Here is a 24,124-nt window from a genome sequence, read left to right as displayed (position 1 = left end):
CATTAAAAAAAACAAATAAAAAATAAAAATTAGTAACGTTTCTTTAAATAGTAAAGAGATAACACTGAGTTTCAAGAACGTCAGTTAACAACATTAATAGCATTGAGCTTGTTATGCTAGCAGCGTGTTTTGTCTGTATAACATCAGCAACAGGAAAAAAAATACAACCAAACTTCAGAATTTAAGGCTTCTGAATAAGGTAATATTTTTGTGTTTTAAAACTGAACCCAAATGTGCTGGTAATGTGATTGTTTATTTGATTTTTTACTTTGATTTAAAAGCCTGACAAGCATGGGTGCAGCAGTTTTCTCTTTTCAAGTATAGTCCAGGGACATAAAAAGAAAAAAAAAAAGTGTGGTGTACTAAAACCATGATGTTAATGATGTAAATGATTATAAAGGATAGTCTCAGTAAGGCTTATCTATAGTGAAAAAATTTCTACCATTTTCCTCACTGAGCTATGCAGTTGCATATTAATGTATTTCCTCTGAAATAACAATAAAGGATAAGAAATGCTTCCAAACGCCATCTCAGGGAATATAAATAGCCTAAAGGTCATAAAATGTAAAAGAAGCGAGCATTTATAGTTTTTGTGAAGTGGTATTTAAAGAGAAGAACAAAACAATCATTAAAAATCTTTATGATTTATCAAGTCAATTAAAGGACACTTCAGATTTCAGTGATTCTGCTTACTGCTTTTAAATGTAGTCATATTTATCATGCTTAAGTCATGAAAGCCATTATCTTATTTAATAGAATAGATATGACATAGTAGAATGTAGGATATATCTTGTAGAGATACAAATTTCATTCCAAAATCTTCCTGAATAATGTACTTTTTAATAAAGGCTGATGCTTTTTTTCAGGCTAACTTTGAGTTTACAGTGAGATAAGGAAGATAAGATAAACATATTACCACCTACTACTATAACACCTAGCCTAGCTGCATAACAATCTTAAAAACCTGCTTCTAGCTTATGTGCGCATGTCTGAGCCCACATATGAGAGAGTCAGTGGGAAGTGTGAGAGTGTGCACTGTCCTGTATGATACTGCAAAAATTTTTAGCTTCAGACAGAGTTTAACTCTTTCGAGTGCTTTTTGTTAATGTTGTTTAACCTAGATTAAAAAACAAAAAGCAGCGCTATGGTGAATGAAGTGGGGGGTATCATATACAAACAAGAAACCAGGTCTCAAATGCATTTTTGTTACCAGGTGCCAGGGTTCAAAATCGTGCCCATCACACTTCAGTTTCTGCTTAGTCTAAGTGTTGGTTTAATTCCCATTACCTTTTCTTCTTCACTTCAATCCTAATACCAACACTGTTTAAGTAATATTGCCTATGTTATACAAGTAGCATTCAAACAATTTTTTTATATGACTTAGCATTCCAAGTTAACTGACCAGAGACAGTCAAGCTACATCATCGCAGTAATTGCAATGCTATTGATATGCCCGTATCAAGTGCTCTACAGTCCATTTAGAAGCTAGGATCTATATATCCTATGCACTGCTTGAAATTCTTGAAATTATTTGTGCAAACCCATTTTATAATGTCTCCTTACGCACCATGGTATAACAGCACGGTCTTAAGCACCTACAAAATGCTCTGAGTTCTACTGTTATTCTTTGAGTGGCTAATTTGATTCCATTATACATCTTTTCATCCAGCTATGTACCCAGAAAACAAATTTGTGAAAGTAGCACAACACCAGGTTTTGTTATTAATAAGGCACAACAACATCAGATTTCATAGCAAAAGAATCTGCAGTTCAGAGCATCAGGTTTAAAATGCGGCTGGGTTATATACCAAGCCTGGAAACTGCTGTGTTATACAAAGCACAACAAAGTTACTGCAGCCCATACTAGCATCAACCCACAATTAGGTAAATTTAGCATTAATCGTTAATTAATAATGGAACACGCTAACAAATTTTCAAGGAAAAGAAATACGTAAGCAAGTAATTCCATCAAACTGTTTTTAAGTGGAGACAGTTTCTGCTTAGTGATTTAGCTGGACAACCAAACATAAAAAATATGTAGCCTCTACTTTCGCATACTTTTTTCCACTCTGTTTAAAATGAGCCATTAGCTAAATACACCGCAATAACAAAGTAAGCTCCTAGAAAATCTTTTAAACTGATGCAGAAGTGCATTCCCATGAAGAGTGCACCATGTTCATTATACCTATTACTGGACCAGTGCAATGACAATGACATATTTATTCACACAATTTTTTTAATACTGGAAATTTCAGCTTGCTGGTTTGGTGAGTGTTTTCCAGCCTGCTCAAAATATGCAGTAGTCTATGTGATAGCTGTTTCTCTCGCCCCCTATTACCAAACAAGCACAGAGAGAGTCATGCTCTGTACAGTGCTGCACACGTGAACTTTAATCACTGAAGCACCGTTTTCAACGCCTTCTTTTAAAATGCCACATAAGCAGCAGCGTGACTGAACATTATGGGCTGCACTGATGCTACCACTAGAAATTCAGAGTTCTGTATCTATGAGCATAAAAATTAGGCTACAATTTTCCCAGACTACTTGCTGAAACATCCACTGCATCTCAATTTTGTCAAGTGTGATCTCTATTGCATTTTTCAACAACAACGACAAGCAAACCTACCTCTAGATCATGTCCTGTTTTATATCCATGGTAGCTAAGGAATGAACAAACTATACAACCTCTACATACAAGAAGCTCTGTTTGTAACAGTAATAATAATAGTAATTGGGACAACAGTAATCAAAGGTAATTTCCAATGCCTCACTAATAACAGTTAGTTGGAGTAGATTAAAGCAAAGCATCTAAAAAGGGGAGAAATTGAATATGACTGTGTGGAGGTCATATACAAGATGATGAGGAGAGCAATTGAGTATGTTGAATGTGTTACTGCCTATACTTTCTATGCAAGTTAATTGGGGGTGAATTGTGTCAGTCCAAATCCTTACAACCTTTTAATTCATCCTACCTATCAATATTGGAAATGCCACTACTGGAAAGTTGAAAATGCGCTATACTCGCACCTATTCTTATAGAGCATGAAGGCTTCTGCCCTGTTAACAGTCATAAAGACTTAAAGAACATGTTCTCATTATCATGAGTGACAGATGTTCTACAAGCAACCATTCACTGACATCAGAAAAAATCAATACAAAAAAAGGAGGGGGCAGATACAAGCAGTATTTAACACCTAGCATCTCAGGATAGGTCAGAAAATATAATAGTCACATTATAAAGCTGATACACATTATAGAAGCAACAAACAAATGACCTAATTTTGAAATGACATGCAGTACAGAAATAGCTGAGTTCATTTAAAAAGATGAATCTAAATAAAAGCAATTTTTTTTGTACTTGCCATATGCTAAAAGATTTGATAGTTTGAAAGCAATTATTAACCCATTAGAGTTACGGAAACATCTATAAAAAAAAGCATTTCATTGGCAAATAAATTTACCTTTATAAATGCACAGCCAGCTCCATTGTCTGTAACAGTAAGTCCAAGCATATCATCAGATTTAAGAACTTCTACTTCTTTTCGTTTTCCTTTTACGTGGGCAAATATGAAATCTTCAAGGCCAATCTGAGCACCTAACAGCTTGTCCATATCAACTTTATGAGTGTTCAAAGTGCAAAACATGATCTGTGCAAGAAGGAAACAAACACATTACCTTAAAGTTTAACAGTTTATTAGGCTTGGTGAGCTTGACAGGCTGATAGAAAGATAAAAATAGAGCATAATTCTGGCCTCTTTGACAGATCCATAACTGACATTATAACAACTCTCCTTCTCCAGCTGCCCCAGGAGAGGTGATAGTCTCCATCCCACGCACATGACAAGAGGCATCAGTAGCTCAGACAGGAGATAAGAGCTGGCAGGGAGCAAAGGAATGGGACATATCTCACGACCTGTCACACAGCACCAACCTTGACACAAGCTTAAGCTTGAGCTTAAGCAGAACAGCTTGTTCCAGAGGCCTGAGTGAGCAACCCCAAGAACCACCGCCATGTTGTTTATTGTCATTCACCCACCTCAAACAAGGGGCACTGCTCGAGGTCAGGCACCACTTCTGCCCACCACAGGAATGGGGCCAGCCCAGGCAGGCTCTGGGCTTTCTAATACAGCCTGTACTCAAAGGGCAAATAGCCTAGCCAAAAAAGAAGAGACAAATCCACAGTTCCTCCTCACAGTTAGGGTAACTTTACCTGCCAGCTCCTCCCCAAGCTGAGGCTCGACAGGAGCAATGGCTGAGGGAGGCCCACACAGCCTCCTCCTGGGCAGCACCAGAGCATGGGGCTGCAGCCATGAGAAAGTCATGCCCCAGGAGAAACTTGGAGAATGCCTAAAATCTCTTTCTCTGATGCAAGTTGTTCCCTCAAGACCTTCTTTCAAGTGCAATGGAAAGCAATGGAGGAGGAAGAGGCTTGTCACCCCATGTGGCCCTCTGTCACAGGTAGAGGAGCTGCAGCTGTAAGCCACTAGCCAAAGGCCACCATCTTGTTACATCTGCACTGCTGCCTGCAGGATGCACAGGGCTCCGGCAGGACAAGAGGCCAGGGCCACACATGAAAAGAAGTACACATGGGGAAGCCAGCCTAGCATCCGAGAAAAACAGCAATGGGATGTCAGCGGCTGCTCTAGTGGCTGACCTGTGACCCCCCAGCACTTTGCTGGAAATGTAGGCTTTCCTTCTGCTGTCCTTCACCACACCTATGAAAGTTATGGGGATTTCACCCCCAGAATGCTTCAAATGCCTTTTCCTTCTCTCTGGTATCAGTGGATGACAGCATGAAAACTGAAATGAAAGTCACTAAGCTGTTCAGTTCTATTACAGTCCAGATGAGGGGGAAATACTTTTCCTAATGTATCCCACAGAGAGCTTTCACTTTCTTAAGTTTTACAAAACTTGGACTCTATAGAAATACTTGTTTGTTTGTTTGCTTTTGGTTAAACAAAAAAGTTTAGTAGTGAGATTGTGGTTTTGGATTGGTGGGGTCTTTAGTTGTTTTTGTTTTTAAATAAAACTACTTAAAAGTCTAATTGCTTATCTGATAATCCATTGAACCACTCCAGCCTAATGCTTTAATAATGACAGCCACAACAGCACGCACTTAACAGACATCAGTTTTATTCTCAGGTAATGCTAAAGTTTTTCAGTTAACCAATACTCAAACAACAGTATCACCTAGAGAAATTCATCTGGTTTTGAGAATAAAATAAAATTTTATTTTATAAATAATAATCATATTTAATCATCAACTTTTTTTTTAAACCAAGAAGGTTCAATTCAAACAGATTATATAAAATTCATATATACGTTCAGCTTTCTCTCCAGCTACATAACTTGGCCAGTTTACAACTGCAACTCAGTTCTTGTTCTTACAATAAACAGCAAGCACTTTGGCTTTACATTTTAGGTATTAATACCCTTCATCTGACCTTGTCAAATACACAATCATCTAGTAACTACTGTCACACCTTTGAATAGATCAACTGGCAACAGAGCAGAAATGTGATATTTAGAAACTCGATCCAGAGTTTCTCTTTTTAGACATTCATCTGGATGGCATTCCCCCTACAGCCTATAAGTCTCCAGAATTCTCTATGAGTCAGTTCTATACTAACCACAAGACTGAGAGAGCATCAACCAGTCAAAAATAAAACTTAAATCATTCTTTATCCTCTTCAGTGAACAACTGCTTTTTCTCAGAACAGATAACTTCAAAGAGTAATGTACTAAAGATGTATCCACCCGCGATAATATACAGTTACACCATCAGTTACAGCACAGGTTTATTTGTACATGACTAAGGACTGCCAATGGAAAAAATTGTATTTTTTTGTAAGTGTTAGGTAAGCTTAATATAGGTACCTTATAACAGCTTATATACTTAAATAATTAAACAACAGCTACTATAGTACACCTTGCCATTCACTCCAATCTTTGTATAATTTTAAATAGTAATTTTCTTACCCAAAAAAGAAACAAGAAAAATTCAATGTGTAATTTTCATCGTAAAGTCTTCTCTCTCTCTTCTCACCCTCACCCTTCCCATGTATTTGATCTTCAACTCAGCATACCAGTGCTGTGACATTTCGTGCCAGCTTTAGCAAGGTATTATAAATCATAACTGTTACATCAGTCATGAAGTATCTAGGATACCTCCTGCACAGAGTTATCTTGCACAGCAGACAGAACAAGGAAATTCCATTTGCCTGGCAAAGACTGAGGGCTTGTGTATAACCTTAAAAAATAGATCCATCAGGTAAGATTACTAACAAATTATTCCTTGCATCCCAATTTGCAATAGTAAGAGACATTGGTCAAGAAAAACATGGTTACACTGCATTACATAAAGTAAGAAACTGTATTATCTAAGAGGGTTACGATATGTGTTATATGAAGTATATAGGCATTACCATACTGCATATCCTATATATTAATGACATTCTCAGCTTCCATTAAGCCTAAACCTTAAGAGCTCAAAAATAAGTTGACTGACTGATAACATGCTCAGAAGCTATTAAAAGCACTTTTCAAATCAGTAGATCTCATAACTTTATAAAGGGCATCATAATCACTTTAAGAAGCTCAGAAATGGGATTTCTACTTTTGAGCAAAATATAACACCCACTGACACATTTCCCTCTATATGTAGGTGTCATCTATATCAAGAAACCACCAACACGTTTTCTAGCTACCTTGCTCACTTCATCCTCCCTCGGAAAAATGTGGGAACCTTGGCTAGTTGCAGTGATAGGAAGAGTAACCAACTCCTCTTAGATCCAGTGTGCTACTCTAACAGGCAACTTTACCTTCCCAGACACATTCAAAGTATTGTAAAGTAAGCATTCAGTGTTTTGTTGCCTTTTTTTTTTTTTAATTCCAGAACGCACAAGAATTAGCGTAAGTTCTTCCATACAGCTAAAAGGTATCTGAAATGCAGATCATTAACACAGCAAGCATCACACATAATGCAGTATCAAATTTAAGCACCACTTCAGGGAACAGCAAGCAAACAATTGTTGCCATAGGGTTGGGAGGAGGTGGTTTGTTCATTTAAAGTCTTCAATCTGCAGGACAGATTGTGAGCAATTTTTTTCAACAGATAAGCAGGTACTCCAAATATTTTACTGATTTCACAAGCTGACCCTTTTCTCTAGCCTTTTAAAACATGCTTTGGATTTTTTATTTTCTTGTAAAAAGGTTACTTATTGATAAACCTAAGCTTCAACATGGTGACTTATTTTCCAGTATTTTTATAAAAGTTGAAATTGAACGTGTTTAAATCAAACACTTCTATGAAAGTTTAACGTGGCACAGCCTCACAGTACACTTAACTGTTTAGCATCAGGAAGCAAGCCCCACTGAACAACAGCCGGGGCACAAGCTCAGCAGCTGAACACTTCTCACTGGAAGAAACAGGGAGCTGCATTTCTGCTCCTGGTGCTACTAGGAAGGCTTCCCTGTTCCTCTATTTCCTTTATGAAGCAGAAGGCCCTCCACCCTGAAAGAAATCCTAGCCTTCATGGGCTCTTGATAGACACACCCGCTAAGCACTCAATTCACCTCACCATACTTCACCTTACAAAACAAACAGAATAATCAAAAGTTCAAGTTATGAGTACACAAACTGGAAACTCATATGCCTTGTTATTTGCCATTTCCTTCCCAACTGACCAAGAAATAGCCCTGCTACATTTAGATTTTAATATTCATATTTCTAATGTCTGACTAGCTACTTAGAATAATATAATAATAATAAACAGGAGCACACCACCATCAAATGCTTTAACAGATCCACATTGTCCTTTAGTCAGTGCTCATTTATTTATCATATGGGCTGCACTTCTCCCTATGGGAAGAACACTGAGTTTGGACCAGGAAATAAAAAAGTAAAGGGGGGGGGGGGCATGGTAAAACTCAGAGAGGTGTGCTGAAAGGTTCAAAAGGGCTGAGATGCTATCCACCTCAGAAGACAAATGAAGAATAAAATATCTAGGCGAGAAGAGATGAGTACAGGGAAAGCCTCAGAAAGCCACTGTTGTGGATTCGCTCCTCTGATGTTTGCTAGGTGTCTGTGAAGGAGTGTCCCCTTCTGAAGGTACGCCTCTGTTATTCCAACCCCATCCTACCCTACTTATGATAAAGGTCTGCACAGAAGTTTTTGTCACTCTGCACTGATTCTTCAGTGTCTGTCCAACAAATACCATGTTTTACACAAGCTTCTCTGTGTCACTGTTGGCAGTCAATCACAGTCTGGAAAGGATTCTCCAGCAGAAGCTAAGCTCAGCTGGTCCTGCGGGACATGATACGAAGAGCAAATGAGGTGCTGTAACCATGCTGAGTCAAAAGAAGTGACAGATTACAAGTATAGCTCATCCTGTACTGTACTGAAACACTTAAGCAGGAACTTATCCAAGAATCCATACCCTTGCCTACATCGCAGTAAACTCACATGTCACATTAAATGTATTTACTTCTGCATCGGTTTGCCAACTGCTCTCTCCATGGAGCTCCTCCCCTCACACCCATTCCCCCAGCTATTTTCCACCTCGGTCACTGCAGGGCAGAGATCTCTGTGATAGTACCTGTTTCCAGAGGCATTCAGGTATCACTGCCCACAGGCTTCAGAAGAGCTAGGTCACAGAAACTTTCCTAGACAGATAACACCTACAGGTGGCATTTGAGTACCTCAGTATATTTCTTTCAGTTCGCAGAGGTTCAGGCATTATTCTTTACATCTAACTGTACAAAAGCAGCTTTAGTTAGTAGACAATACCATTCACATTCTCTAGTCTCCTCTTATTTCCAACAAACTCAATTGTTGTCAGCAAATTCATGTTTCATGGCATCCCTTGCATCTATTTTCTTCTGTCAGAGTTTTGTCACAAGACTCAGATCCAGATTCCTCAGCTTAACCACCTTCACATCAGAAAGTAATTTTGATCACTATTTTCATTTTGTACGGTATAGTTTCTTAAAGCCTACTGAATTTCTTGAGTAACAAAAAAAAAAAGCTCAGTGCCTCCAGCACTAATTCCCCATCTGTTTCTAGCTACAAACCATATTTAAAAAAAATAAAACCCAAACAGGAATGGGACAGTAGAGAGAGAAAGAGAAGAAGAAAGTTTTTCTAGTTTAGGCACAAGACTAGCAGTGCCTTGATGCCCATGAAATACATGGTGCTTCCTCTAAAACGAAAAAGAAGAAAAAGAAAAAAACAAACCGCTTTACTGTCAGATTCTCCATCTAGCAGGAGAAATTGGAAGTGCACCATTCATCCCAAACTGAATTTCCGGAAGAACGTTACTCTTTCAAGTAAGTGGAGCCACAAATCAGTAACAAAAATTCATTGGTGAAAAGAAGAAAATTAAAACATAATCTGGGAATTACGAGAACTCGAGAGCTAAAGGTATAACTGGAGGTTGAACAGAGAACAAAAGGAGAACAGTAGCTCACAGAGAGAAAACAGAAAAGGAGTCGGAAAGCAGCTGGGAAGATACTGCTTAATTACTTAATGCACCAGTGACTGGTTTAACTGTATTCACTGTTACACTTTTATAATTCACCATTAGAAACGCCGCTAGGTCAGGCGGCAGCAGTGGTTTTTACAGAATAAAGTTTGTCGTAGTACCCTATGGCACTTCAGAAGAGCCAGCTACAAATAAGAAAACAAGTCAAAGTGCCGCTTGCAGACCTAATGAAACGTTAGCACTTTCTTTCATTTTGCCACTCAGAGGTTAAGGTTCACAGAACCATGTAGGAAGAACTTGATAGGCCACTGCCTTTCAACTAAGGGAAAACAATGCATTTACAAATGAATCATAATCCAAACAAATGCTTAAAGCTCAGCTCAGACAAACAAAAAATAAAAGATCAAAAAGACAGAAAAGTAAAAAAAAAAAAAAAAAAAGAAACTGAAGAAACTATTAATAAAATAATCCTTCTCTGGGTTTAAATAACCTCGATTAAACGGATGCCTTTTAAATATAACTGCCTGGCACAGCCTTCTCCATCACCCCGCTCAGAGGGGAACTGACGAAGGGGCCAACTTTAACGCCCGGGCACCCATTCTCCCTCCTGGCTCGGTCGCTTTGCCCCGAAGCCGCCGAGCACCCCCGCGGCCAGAACCAACCCGACAGCCGACCGCCGGCCCCAGCGCCGCGCTGAGCACCAGGGGGCCGAAGGCGGAGAGGGCACGGCCCCGCCCCGGCCCCCCCGGGCCGTACCTCTGCGGGGGCGATGCCGAAGGCCTCGGCCACCTTGGTGTAGAGCTCGCGGGCGCTGCCGAAGCCCTCCACGCGGCCCGTGGGGCTGCCGTGCGCCAGCTGCGCGTGGAACTGCAGCCGCGACGCGCTCCCCGCCCCGGCCGGGGCTGCCGCTGCCGCCGGTGGGGGGGCCGCGGGGGCCGCCGCCTCGCTGTCCACCAGCCTGGAGGTGTCCTTGGCCTTGCCCTTCTTCTTGTTCCCCAGCCCCAGGGGCATCTTCCCCGCCTGCCGCAAGCTCCTGCCGCCGGCTCCCCGCAACGGACTCTGCCCCCGGCACCGCCCCGGCCCGGCCCGGCCATGCCGCCGCCAGGTGAGGCCTCCGGCCCGCGGCCGCCCCGCCCCGCCCCAGCCCGGCCTCTCCGAGAGCCCCAGGGCGCTGAGGGGGGCCCGGCCGGGGCGGGGGGCAAGGCGAGCAGAGGGATTCCCCCCCCGCTCTTCCCCACGTAAGGAATAAGAGCCGAGCGAAAGGCCATGGAGGAGAGCAGCAGCCCGCAGCCTGCTGCGGCCCCTATTCCTGTAATTAAAGAACGCTTCCTGGGCCCGGTATTGATCGTGAAGGGTTCTTTAACGGAAAGCCAGGGCACTGTCAAGTAGCCCGCAGCGGTACTGGAGAGTTTGCCAGAGTCAGGTATGTTTTGTCTTCTGGCCTGTGCAAAGACATCACTTCTAGTTCTGGTTTTGGGCAGGTGGTACCTTTGTGGATATTATAAAGTAAATAAAAAGTTATACTACATGCACTTTTCAAGTACATAAAGCCAGGTTGTATAAAGTTTACCGTCTTTACACTGACCACGTTCAGGGAGTTCTACTGAGAATAAAAGTGTTAAACATTCATCAGAAGAGGTTTATAAGGAGGACAAAAAAGGATACAAGGACTTCTGCCAACTCTTGGTGTTTTACCACAATTGTACTTAGTGTACCTACCAAACATCAAGGGATCAATAAAGCAAGAGCCATGTAAGCAATGTTTAAAAGGCTATTGTGCTGTACAACAGCTTTGAAGTACTGAGATTTAATTAACACCTATATTAGAAAAGTATACTTTTCTAACATTTAGTGGACTTAAAATGTTTCCATCTCCATTGTGGAACAGAAATATTTCCTATAATGACTTGGATGCTCATATACTACAGAAGACCTCTTCTGTCATCCTCCAATGAAACTACATACACCTGCGTGGAACTACTCCATTTTCACTGGTGTACTCAATCATGAAAAAGCATGTCAGAAGTTTCATGAAACATCCAGCACTTCTAGAGGAGTCTGCTGCAAAGCTGCAGAGAGAAGCAGTATAGCTTTCCAGCTTCTGAGTCTCAGAGGAGGAAAAGAAAGCATGGGGAATAAGCAAGTAGGATTCTCACATATGGAATCAGACCAGATAGGCATAAAAAAGATAAAAAAGAAGGCAGCCTGGAGTTAATAGTTGACTTACCAGCCCAGTTTGAAAACAAAATACTGAAAACTCAAGTGGAAGATTTCTGTGAACTTGGAGAAATGTATTCCCCCAAAATACGATAATAAAATTAAGGGAACATATTGCAGTCTCATTCAATTTATGCCAGTGAGATACCATTACATGACAGTACCACAGTGTTCATGTCCAAACATTCTAATTAGTTTTTTTCCACTGTTTTACAACCTTTAAGTGAGCAGTTTATTTTAAAACATGCCTTTTTCCACCTACCAAGAGGTCAATGTCACCAATTCTTTTGTATTGTAAATCTTATCTCCACCAATCTTGATGTCTACCAACTCATTTATCTTCTGAAAAGAGAATTGAATCAATGTTAAAAACCCATCAACTGCTGTTTACTTCATTACTGATGTTAAATGGAAACAAAGACATTCAAGTTCCTGTACATAACAGAGGGTGAGTAGATTTATTTCACAAATTTATGGACATTGACATAGCCGTAATTAAGGTATGTTGCAAAATTTCCTTTAATTAAAATGTTAATGCTTCCGTGCTTCGTATGGAGATGGATGGAAGTAGCTGAAGTTGTATCAGAACTGTGCTGATCCCACTTAGAGCCTGGAGGAACAGCATCAGTTTTTAGGCGCAGAAAGAAAAAGTGATGGGAAACCAGCACAGCTGACCAAGTAAACTGAAGATCACATTGTACTGTTTAAAACAAACAGTATGGAGCATGTATACGTTATCATTAACATAACAGATAAAAAAAACTTATTTTTAAAAATGAGAGGTAGAGAGAACTAGATATATCCTAAGATATTCTTGAAAGCCATGCCTCTAACAGAATCTACATTAAGTTGTCATTAGCAGCCTCCAGCTTTGGCAAGAAATCGTTAAGTGTTCAACACGTCCGCTACTACTACATGTACTTATTTTTTGATAAGCTGCAAAAGCTACCTACTAGTATTGCTCTGATAATAAATTAAGTGTTCCAACCAGCATAGCAGTGTGAACTGAGTGATCTGTAGAACTAGAAATGAGTCAGACTGCTGAGAACCTCAAAGAAAAAAAAAAAACTATATAGGCACAAGACATTTTCTCCAACTACAACCAGTCCTGCTCTCAGGCTTCCTTAAGTTGTGTACCCACTAGGGAAACATCTGCCAACATTAAGTAATCCACATAACTAGATCATGAATCCAAATACACCTCCAATGGCAAAGGATAGTTGGGATCTGGAAAGAATACTTAAGTTGCACTTATAGTAAGTGACATTGCAAAATGTTAATAATTTAAATAAAAATTTTAATCATTCAATATTTGCCATAGTTTTAGAAGAGGAAAAATAAATTACACACTGAAAAAAATAATGTGTTTCAGTCCTTTTGTCCCACAAGTATGTTGCACAATGGAGGTTATCACATTCCTCGGTTTCTGAGCCATAGTACTTCAGGTGCAAGAACCATGGTATGCAACAAGCATGTCTGTGGAACAGAACAGAATCCTACTAGTAAATATGGAATGCCACAGTGCTCTACTGCAAAGCACCAGTAGCATATACAAAACTTTTTCACTACATATGGAACATATATCTGTGACTTCAGGAGTTCTTACCTGAAACACTTCGTATCTTTCTGGTTACCCACACTCCAAATGAAGCAGCTGCTCAAATGAACTCTGACGAGAGAATGAAGAATCTGTTTTATAAGATATTGCAGGACCTCATCATCCTTACTCTAATGAAAATAAGGTCAAGAAGAAACATAGCTGGTCCTTTTAAGTATCTGTGGTAGTATCAAATTGAAATAAACTATAAAAAAAACTGAAGTTTCCAAGTCATAATGTTAAAAGCTATTTTTAAACCACCAGAGGATGCTGAAAAGAAAGAGGTTTTTGAAAAAATAGAGGATGAAATATAATCTTAAGACAGGAGTTCAAAAAGGATTGCCTGTGACAGGAGGGGCCTAAACTCCATACCAAATTGATCTTCTGACAGTATGGCCGTACCACATTAAATATTCATAGTTTAGCTTTGACACATGAAAAGCAGCAGCTAGTCAAACCATCCTCTGGAAGCAAAAAAATAACCTCATTTTGTGCACTAACTTCAAGTTTGGGACTGTGACTTAACAGGGAGCATAAGGGGTTCCCAGGGATTTGATCCCTGCTACCTATCACTTAAAATCAGTTTGTTGGTGCATGAGGAAAAATAAAAGTGTGGTTTTCCTGAATTGAGCTCAGAGTTGTTCTTGGTCTTTATTACACTTAACCACAGCTGTTCTGGCAAGGGCTGCTTCTCAATTAATGCAGTTTATCATCCCTCCTTCGGATATAAATGAGCAGTTTAGACACTTTTTTGGAACATGCCATATAGTACTTGTACAGGGAAATGCTATTCTTGAAATGTATTTCAGGAGCTGGCTGGGTCCATTTTTGTTTTTTAATGATGTAAGACAGCAAGAGTTAAGATAAATTTGTCCTTGATAAAGCAATCAGGCATGACAAACAACATTGCTGCTGCAGCTCCTCCCTTGGGTAGGCCAGCACTTCCAGTAGAACAAAACAGGCACAGAGTTGCACCTTCTAAGCTCCAGGGGAGCAACAGTAGCCCTCCACTTTCACTCTTTACATAAGAAAACAATTAATTGGAGGACCATGAAGGAAAACAAATCATGCCACTTGGAAAGAATCCACTGCTGAACAATTTGACAAAAAGCTGAGATTTCAAAAAATTAGTAGAAAAAAACTAGTGAATACATGAATACCAAGGTTCTACGTGACCTGATCAGAAAACAATACAGTAAGAAATATTAATGTCGCCTGCAGAGGAAGACTAGCGTTTACTGACTGGAAAAGTGTCCTGGTTCCAGTTAGGACAGAGTTAAGTAGCTCATAGTAGCTGGTAGGGTGCTATGTTTTGGATTAGGATGAGAAGAGCGCTGATAACATGCTGATGTTTTAATTGTTGCAGAGCAGTGTTTACACCAGGCCAAGGACTTTTCGGCTTCTTGCTCTGTCCTGCCAGCGAGCAGGCTGGGGGTGCAGCAGGAGCTGGGAGGGGACAGACCCAGGACAGCTGACCCAAACTGGCCAAAGGGGTATTCCATACCATCTGACGTCATGCTAAACAATATATAGGGGTGGCTGGCCGGGGTGGGGGGGCCGGCTGCTCGGGAATAGGCTGGGCATCGGTCAGCGGGTGGTGAGCAATTGCATTGTGCATCACTTGTTTTCTTACACATTATTATTGTTAATACTATTACCATTATCACTATTATTATTATTATTGTTATTATTATTTTCCTGTCTTAATAAACTGTCTTTATCTCAACTCACAGGCTTCACTTTCCCGTTTCTCTCCCCCCATCCCAGAGAGGGAGGGGGGAGGGTGAGCGAACGGCTGTGTGGTGTTTAGCTGCCAGCCGGGTTAAACCACAACAGTCTTTTTGGCGCCCAACGTGGGGCCCGAAGGGTTGAGATATCGACAAATCTGACCAGAGTGTGTTAAACTAAAATTGGTATAAGTATTGGACCTGCTTAATAGTTGCTAGTCACGATGTTGATTGCCTTAATCTCCAGTCTGCTGTACCTGTATTCCAAATTGAGTTTTATGGTGCGTTACTTTCTGTATGTGCTCCCTGTTGCACTGTTTATCCTTTCCGGGCCCTGGTTTAAGATTGTTATGGTACTGTGCGGTGTAACAATGGCTTATGAAATGATGAAATATCTGGTCACGACTTTAACCTGGTATTTGTACTCAGCACTGACGTCGACTCTATACTTTGGAACCCATATCTCGGAAACTATTAGCAATTACACCTATTGCCTGTTTTCGTTAGGGAGCCAATCTGTGAAGGGGACAGGGGAAGACATGTTTCCCTACCTGTTCACTCTCCCTTTCTCCTTCACCACCACCCTCTTATCCCCCGAGTTAGTTACGGTGGTTCTCCGAGATGTTGAATATCCTTGGGATACTCAGACCAGCCTGCTCTTGTTGTTATGTCTCCTGAATGCGCTTCAGATTTTGTGGAGGGTTAAACAACTACTTAGGAATCTCATCCGGAGATCTGTCTTGAGGCGGGATAGTTGCGAGTGGCAGGGAGTGTGGGAGGATATGGGCAGGTTTCTAGAGCAGTGGTCACCTCCAGTGTTTTGGACATTCACCCCTGAACAACTGCAAAATCCTAAAAAGCTGGCAGAATGCTTGAAAAAAAGGTGTCATGACTCTGGCAGTTCCAAAGTGACACAAATCACTGTAGCGTGCTGGGGTCTGGCTTGTGCCTATCGAGCTGCAATTGATGTTATTAGCAACCTAGCTCCAGCTCCTGCAGCCGCTCCTGCTCCTGCAGCCATTCCAGTTCCAGCTCCTGCAGCCGCTCCAGTTCCAGCTCCTGCAGCTACTCCAGCTGCAGCTCCTGCAGCCGCTCCAGTTCCAGCTCCTGCAGCTACTCCAGCTGCAGCTTCTGCAGCCGCTCCAGTTCCAGCTCCTGCAGCTACTCCAGCTGCAGCTCCTGCAGCCGCTCCAGTTCCAGCTCCTGCAGCCGCTCCAGTTCCAGCTCCTGCAGCTACTCCAGCTCCAGCTCCTGCAGCCGTTCCAGTTCCAGCTCCTGCAGCCGCTCCAGCTCCAGCTCCTGCAGCTACTCCAGCTCCAGCTCCTGCAGCCGCTCCAGCTCCTGCAGCCGCTCCAGCTCCTGCAGCTGCTCCAGCTCCAGCTCCTGCAGCCGCTCCAGCTCCTGCAGCTGCTCCAGCTCCAGCTCCTGCAGCCGCTCCAGCTCCTGCAGCTGCTCCAGCTCCAGCTCCTGCAGCCGTTCCGGCTCCTGCAGCCGCTCCAGCTCCAGCTCCTGCAGCCGCTCCAGCTCCAGCCCCTGCAGCCGCTCCAGCTCCTGCAGCTGCCCCAGCTCCTGCAGCTGCCCCAGCTCGTGCAGCTGCTCCCACTCCTGTGGCTGGGTCAGAGAAACGAGCTGTAGCAGTGCAAGTTGACCCCGCAGAGGGTATCCCAACCCCTGTGGCAGACCCTGTGTCTGGGTCAGAGAAACGAGCTGTAGCAGTGCAAGTTGACCCCGCAGAGTGTATTCCAAGCCCTGTGGCAGACCCTGTGTCTGGGTCAGAGAAACGAGCTGTAGCAGTGCAAGTTGACCCCGCAGAGGGTATTCCAACCCCTGTGGCAGACCCTGTGGCTGGGTCAGAGAAACGAGCTGTAGCAGTGCAAGTTGCCCCTGTAGACAAGGTGAAAAAATGGTATAGAGGCTCAGGTCGTTTAAAACGCAGACAGTCTTCTGCTAAGTCTGGGCGAAGTGAAGACGAGGCTGGGCCATCAAAGGTGCAGGAGACTGAAGATGAGGATGAGGATGGCGAAAAATCAACAGTAACTACCCGGACTCCATACCAGCCATCAAAGGTGCAGGAGACTGAAGATGAGGATGAGGATGTCGGAAAATCAACAGTAATTACCCGGACTCTATACCAGCGTGAGCTACGAGATGTGCGAAAAGATTTTGGTCGCTGTATAGGCGAGCAGCTTGTCACCTGGCTGCTCCGGTGCTGGGACACGGGAGCCAATTATGTGGAATTGGAGGGCAAGGAAGCCAGGCGGCTGGGATCCCTTGCTAGGGACGCATGCATTGACAAAGCAATTGGAGATGGAGCACAATCTCGCAGCCTCTGGAGGCGTCTCCTGTCAGCTGTGAAGGAAAGGTATCTCTTCAAGGAAGAACTTGTATGTTTACCAAGCAAATGGACCACCATGGAGAAGGGAATTCAGTACCTGAGGGAATTGGCCGTACGGGAAGTAATTTATAAGGACCTAGATGACGCACAAACATCCACAGATCCAGATGCAGTCCAGTGTACACCACCCATGTGGCGGAAGTTTGTACGGAGTGCCCCATCATCATATGCCAACTCATTGGCAATACTAACCTGGAAAACGGAGGAGAATCCCACAGTGAATGAAGTGACTAAAATACTCCGGCAGTACGAAGGAAATCTCTCCTCTTCCCTAAAGGCCTGTGTCTCAGCTGTGGAGAAACTCTCTGAAGAGGTCCACCAACTTAAAGAGAATTTATCTTCCCCTCCACCTGAACGAACCAGTGTCCACCAGCTAAAAGAGAATGCTTTAGAGAAACTTTCTGAAAAGATCCACCAACTTGAAGAAAGATTATCTTCCCCTTCACCTGAACGAACCAGTGTCCACCAGCTAAAAGAGAATGCTTTGGAGAAACTTTCTGAAAAGATCCACCAACTTGAAGAAAGATTATCTTCCCCTTCACCTGAACGAACCAGTGTCCACCAGCTAAAAGAGAATGCTTTGGAGAAACTTTCTGAAAAGATCCACCAACTTGAAGAAAGATTATCTTCCCCTTCACCTGAACGAACTAGTGTTCACCAGCTAAAAGAGAATACCTTGGAGAAACTTTCTGAAGAGATCCACCAACTTAAAGAGAGTTTATTTTCCTCCCCACCTGTACAAACCAGTGTCTCAGCTATTAGGGGTAAACGTTCATCTATGCAAGGAAGACAATATGGTGGGCACACACACCGCGCCACCCTGTGGTTTTACCTACGTGACCATGGAGAGGACATGAGAAAATGGGATGGAAAATCTACTGCGACCCTAGAGGCACGGGTACGTGAATTGCAAAGGAAAACAATTGGGAAAAAGGAGTTCTCTGAAAGGTTTGCTGCTCCAACTTCCAGCAGGCAGTCCTTTAAACACAGAAATGAAGATTCTGACCAGGACTAGAGGGGCCCTGCCTCCAGCCAGGGGGAGGAAAGGGACAATCGAGTTTATTGGACTGTGTGGATTCGATGGCCTGGCACGTCAGACGCACAGAAGTATAAGGCTTTGGTAGACACCGGTGCACAATGTACTCTAATGCCATCAAGCTATAAAGGGCCAGAGCCCATCTGTATTTATGGTGTGACGGGGGGATCCCAGCAGTTAACTGTATTGGAGGCTGAAGTGAGTCTAACCGGTAATGAGTGGCAAAAGCACCGTATTGTGACTGGCCCAGATGCTCCGTGCATCCTTGGCATAGACTATCTTAGAAGAGGATATTTCAAGGACCCAAAAGGGTTCCGCTGGGCTTTTGGCATAGCTGCTTTGGAGACAGAGGACATTAAACAGTTGTCTACCTTGCCTGGTCTCTCAGAGGACCCTTCTGTTGTGGGGTTGCTGAGGGTTGAAGAACAGCAAGTGCCGATCGCTACCACAACTGTGCACCGGCGGCAATATCGCACCAACCGAGACTCCCTGAGTCCCATCCATAAGCTAATTCGTCAACTGGAGAGCCAAGGAGTGATCAGCAAGACTCATTCACCTTTTAATAGTCCCATATGGCCAGTGCGAAAGTCTAATGGTGAGTGGAGACTAACAGTGGACTATCGTGGCCTGAACGAAGTCACGCCACCACTGAGTGCTGCAGTGCCGGACATGCTAGAACTCCAGTATGAACTGGAATCAAAGGCAGCCAAGTGGTATGCCACAATTGATATCGCTAATGCATTTTTCTCCATCCCTCTAGCAGCACAGTGCAGGCCACAGTTTGCTTTCACTTGGAGGGGAGTCCAATATACTTGGAATCGGCTGCCCCAGGGGTGGAAACACAGCCCTACCATTTGCCATGGACTGATCCAGTCTGCGCTGGAGCAGGGGGAAGCTCCTGAACACCTGCAGTACATCGATGACATCATTGTGTGGGGTGACACTGCAGAAGAAGTTTTCGAGAAAGGGAAGAAAATAGTCCAAATCCTTCTGAAGGCCGGTTTTGCCATAAAACAGAATAAAGTTAAAGGACCTGCACGAGAGATCCAGTTTTTAGGAATAAAATGGCAAGATGGACGCCGTCAAATCCCAATGGATGTGATCAACAAAATAACAGCTATGTCTCCACCAACTAGCAAAAAAGAAACACAAACTTTCCTAGGTGTCGTGGGGTTTTGGAGAATGCATATTCCAAATTACAGTCTGATTGTAAACCCGCTCTACCAAGTAACCCGTAAGAAGAATGCTTTTGAATGGGGCCCTGAGCAACGACAAGCCTTTGAACAAATTAAGCAGGAAATAGTTCATGCAGTAGCCCTCGGGCCAGTCCGAACAGGACCAGATGTAAAGAATGTGCTCTACACCGCAGCCGGAGAGAATGGTCCCACCTGGAGCCTCTGGCAGAAAGAACCTGGGGAAACTCGAGGTCGACCCCTGGGGTTTTGGAGTCGGGGATACAGAGGATCTGAAGCCCGCTATACTCCAACTGAAAAGGAGATATTGGCAGCATATGAAGGAGTTCGATCTGCTTCGGAAGTGGTCGGTACTGAAGCGCAGCTCCTCCTGGCACCCCGACTGCCGGTACTAGGCTGGATGTTCAAAGGAAGGGTCCCCTCTACGCATCATGCAACTGATGCTACGTGGAGCAAGTGGGTTGCACTGATTACTCAGCGGGCTCGAATAGGAAACCCCAGTCGCCCAGGAATCTTGGAGGTGATTATGGACTGGCCAGAAGGCAAATACTTTGGGATATCACCAGAGGAGGAGGTGGTTCGTGCTGAAGAAGCCCCCCTGTACAACAAGCTACCGGAAAATGAGAAGAAATATGCCTTGTTCACTGACGGGTCCTGTCGTATTGTGGGAAAGCATCGGAGATGGAAAGCTGCTGTATGGAGTCCTACACGACGAGTTGCAGAAGCTGCTGAGGGAGAAGGTGAATCGAGTCAGTTTGCAGAAGTAAAAGCCATTCAGCTGGCTTTAGATATTGCTGAACGAGAAAAGTGGCCAGTTCTCTATCTCTATACTGATTCATGGATGGTAGCAAATGCCCTGTGGGGGTGGTTACAGCAATGGAAGCAGAACAACTGGCAGCGCAGGGGCAAGCCCATCTGGGCTGCGGCATTGTGGCAAGATATTGCTGCCCGGGTAGAGAACCTGGTTGTAAAGGTACGCCATGTAGATGCTCATGTGCCCAAGAATCGGGCTACTGAAGAACACCAAAACAACCAGCAGGTGGATCAGGCTGCTAAGATTGAAGTGGCTCAGGTGGACCTGGACTGGCAACATAAAGGTGAATTATTTATAGCCCGATGGGCCCATGACACCTCAGGCCATCAAGGTAGAGATGCAACCTACAGATGGGCTCGTGATCGAGGGGTGGACCTGACCATGGACACTATAGCACAGGTTATTCATGACTGTGAAACATGTGCTGCAATCAAGCAAGCCAAACGGTCAAAACCTCTTTGGTATGGAGGACGATGGCTGAAATATAAATATGGAGAGGCCTGGCAGATTGATTACATTACACTCCCTCAAACCCGCAACGGCAAGCGCCACGTACTTACAATGGTGGAAGCAACCACCGGATGGCTGGAAACATATCCTGTGCCCCATGCCACCGCCCGGAACACTATCCTGGGCCTTGAAAAGCAAGTCTTATGGCGACATGGCACCCCAGAGAGAATTGAGTCAGACAACGGGACTCATTTCCGAAACAACCTTATAGACACTTGGGCCAAAGAACATGGTATTGAGTGGGTGTATCACATCCCCTATCATGCACCAGCCTCTGGAAAAGTTGAACGATACAATGGACTGTTGAAGACTACACTGAAAGCAATGGGTGCTGGGACATTCAAAAATTGGGATACACATTTGGCAAAGGCCACCTGGTTAGTCAATACCAGGGGATCTGCCAACCGAGCTGGACCTGCCCAATCAAACCTGTTACGCACTGTAGAAGGGGATAAAGTTCCTGTAGTGCACGTAAGAAACATGCTGGGTAAAACAGTCTGGGCTACTCCTGCCTCAGGAAAAGGCAAACCCATTCGTGGAATTGCTTTTGCTCAGGGACCTGGATGCACTTGGTGGGTAATGCAAAAGAATGGGGAGGTCCGGTGTGTACCTCAAGGGGATTTGATACTGGGTGAGAATAGCCCATGAGTTGAATTGTAGTATGTTAATTATTATATAATAATGTATGTCATCACTACCATGATTGCTATATATCATAGATGAAAATGGTGATTAATTAGAATGTATTGGACAGAGTGTAACCTGAGCATGACATAAATGGTATGGAATAAGGGGTGGATATCTGTCCTGGTTCCAGTTAGGACAGAGTTAAGTAGCTCATAGTAGCTGGTAGGGTGCTATGTTTTGGATTAGGATGAGAAGAGCGCTGATAACATGCTGATGTTTTAATTGTTGCAGAGCAGTGTTTACACCAGGCCAAGGACTTTTCGGCTTCTTGCTCTGTCCTGCCAGCGAGCAGGCTGGGGGTGCAGCAGGAGCTGGGAGGGGACAGACCCAGGACAGCTGACCCAAACTGGCCAAAGGGGTATTCCATACCATCTGACGTCATGCTAAACAATATATAGGGGTGGCTGGCCGGGGTGGGGGGGCCGGCTGCTCGGGAATAGGCTGGGCATCGGTCAGCGGGTGGTGAGCAATTGCATTGTGCATCACTTGTTTTCTTACACATTATTATTGTTAATACTATTACCATTATCACTATTATTATTATTATTGTTATTATTATTTTCCTGTCTTAATAAACTGTCTTTATCTCAACTCACAGGCTTCACTTTCCCGTTTCTCTCCCCCCATCCCAGAGAGGGAGGGGGGAGGGTGAGCGAACGGCTGTGTGGTGTTTAGCTGCCAGCCGGGTTAAACCACAACAAAAAGGAAAACTGTCTTTTATGTTGTTCAGTCATTTTTTTTTTTTTTTTTTAGATCTAGCTTAAGAAATCAAGTGCACAGATTTTCATCCTGACTCATCATAGCAGTTTCACTGGTGGGGTAGAACCTACTCTATCCCCAAAGCATTTTACCAGCAAGTCAGACTGGCATACTGGATATGCATGCTGGAAAGGACACAGGTTTTGGTATTCTATTCAAGAGTCAAATGTTTGGTTACTTCTGAGTCTTGTTAGAAGCTTTGTCATCTATATAAACTGATAGAAAGGGGACCAGGAGAATCAGTCAGCACAAGAGCTTGGGAGCTTTGTAAGTGGATCACTATGGCACTGATACTGCTGAAGTCATGGGAAGTGATTCTGGACCTAGCAGGGAGAGCTTGTCAAATGCAAGTCGAACCAGACCTTCACAAACATACTTCAGTTCTTCTCCACAATCAGTGTCTTTCCCTTTTATTGTGCATTCCGCTCTGCTGTCTGATACTATAGATACCATTCAGTCACACATGTCATTCTCTCCAATCCTTATTTACGAGGTACTTGCTACTTGATGTCAGACAGACACAGGTAGTCGTTAAGTAGAGAAGCGTCCCAAACCAGTGAAACAGTCTTTCACAATCAGAAGAGAGACCATGATAAACCAACCTAGCACGTTTTTAACATCAGTCAGTTGTCATGAACAGAGTAAAGCCCTTAAAAAAGCTATGGACTTCACTCAGCTCAGCAATATCTCAGACAGCACAGATACAGGGTTCTTAGAATCACATTTTAAAATGGCATCATCACATTAGTGAGACCAAGCCACTGGGAAATACACAAAACATCTTAAGACTTACAGGTTTGGGGGCACTTCTAGGACTAAAACATTTTGAAACACTCAACGGTTATAGGCTAAGAATAAAAAAAGGATGTAGATAAGTGTTGGGTCAGTCTCAGTAAAGGCCAAGGAAAACAACCTTTGGAAACCACTATTGTTTTCCTCTCTCAGCTAAAACTGTACATCAGCCAGTTGCACCTAGTATGTCTTTAAAAGATTATTAACACAAAGCATGACTCACTAGCAGGGGAAATGTCATTTACGCAAACATTGCACTAATGGCACATACTAAGAAGTAGAAATCATTCTTTGCCAAACACACCAACGCCTTCTGAGGTGCTGATTTCATTTTCATACAGGTCCTCCAAAAAATTAATCCACAATTAATGACAGATTATCCAATAGAGACAAATTTGTGATATTGCCTCCTTCAATATTGAAGCAAAACTATGTGAGGTTGAGAACTTCAGGGTACACTTGTACCTGTACACAATGCAACCAGCATCTTTACAACCAAGCCAGCTATAGACTACTTCCTCACCTGTGCTTTGGCTCTTTGCCATTGAAGGTGTAATCATTTTAAGATCTTGACTTATTCACTGCACTATACATCAATTTTAGGGATGCCTCCCTATGCCTAGATTTTTGAAAAATCATACATGGAACTGTTTTGAGCACTAACTAAAATACTAGAACTGTCACACCTGAGAATCAGAACTCCACTAATCTCATTTCATCGAGCATTATAACATGTTGTTCATCTTCAGCATTGCTTGTAAGGTTTGGACTGAAGGTCATATTGAAAATAGGGAGGGGTGTGAATACTAGAAGAGGACATACAAATTAATAAAACACTTCTCCTTAAGTAATAAATGGAAGTGAGCAAGCACAAAGTTAAAAGATGAAGGTGGTAAGAACAAGAGCAGAAACCCA

At 43.1% G+C, this 24,124-nt stretch overlaps 1 protein-coding gene across 2 annotated transcripts in view; it reads right to left on the bottom strand.

Moving 5' to 3' along the window:
* The window catches only part of GIPC2 (GIPC PDZ domain containing family member 2), a 35,680-nt gene extending 13,182 nt beyond the window's left edge, over positions 1–22,498 (bottom strand). For both annotated transcript variants that reach the window (XM_080601515.1, XM_080601516.1), the window contains exons 1-3: positions 22,355–22,498; positions 10,239–14,538; positions 3,462–3,647 (exon numbers count right to left, since the gene is read on the bottom strand). In XM_080601515.1, coding sequence (XP_080457641.1) covers positions 3,462–3,647; positions 10,239–10,493 — 441 coding nt within the window. In that variant the 5' untranslated portion in view covers positions 10,494–14,538; positions 22,355–22,498. The remainder of the gene's footprint in view (positions 1–3,461; positions 3,648–10,238; positions 14,539–22,354) is intronic.
* Positions 22,499–24,124: the final 1,626 nt, after the last annotated feature.

This window comes from Anser brachyrhynchus (genome assembly GCF_964034855.1).
Source record: "Anser brachyrhynchus genome assembly, chromosome: 8".
NCBI lineage: Eukaryota > Metazoa > Chordata > Aves > Anseriformes > Anatidae > Anser > Anser brachyrhynchus.
The sequence above is the reverse complement of the archived record's forward strand: the minus strand, read 5'-3'. Positions and strand labels throughout refer to the sequence as shown.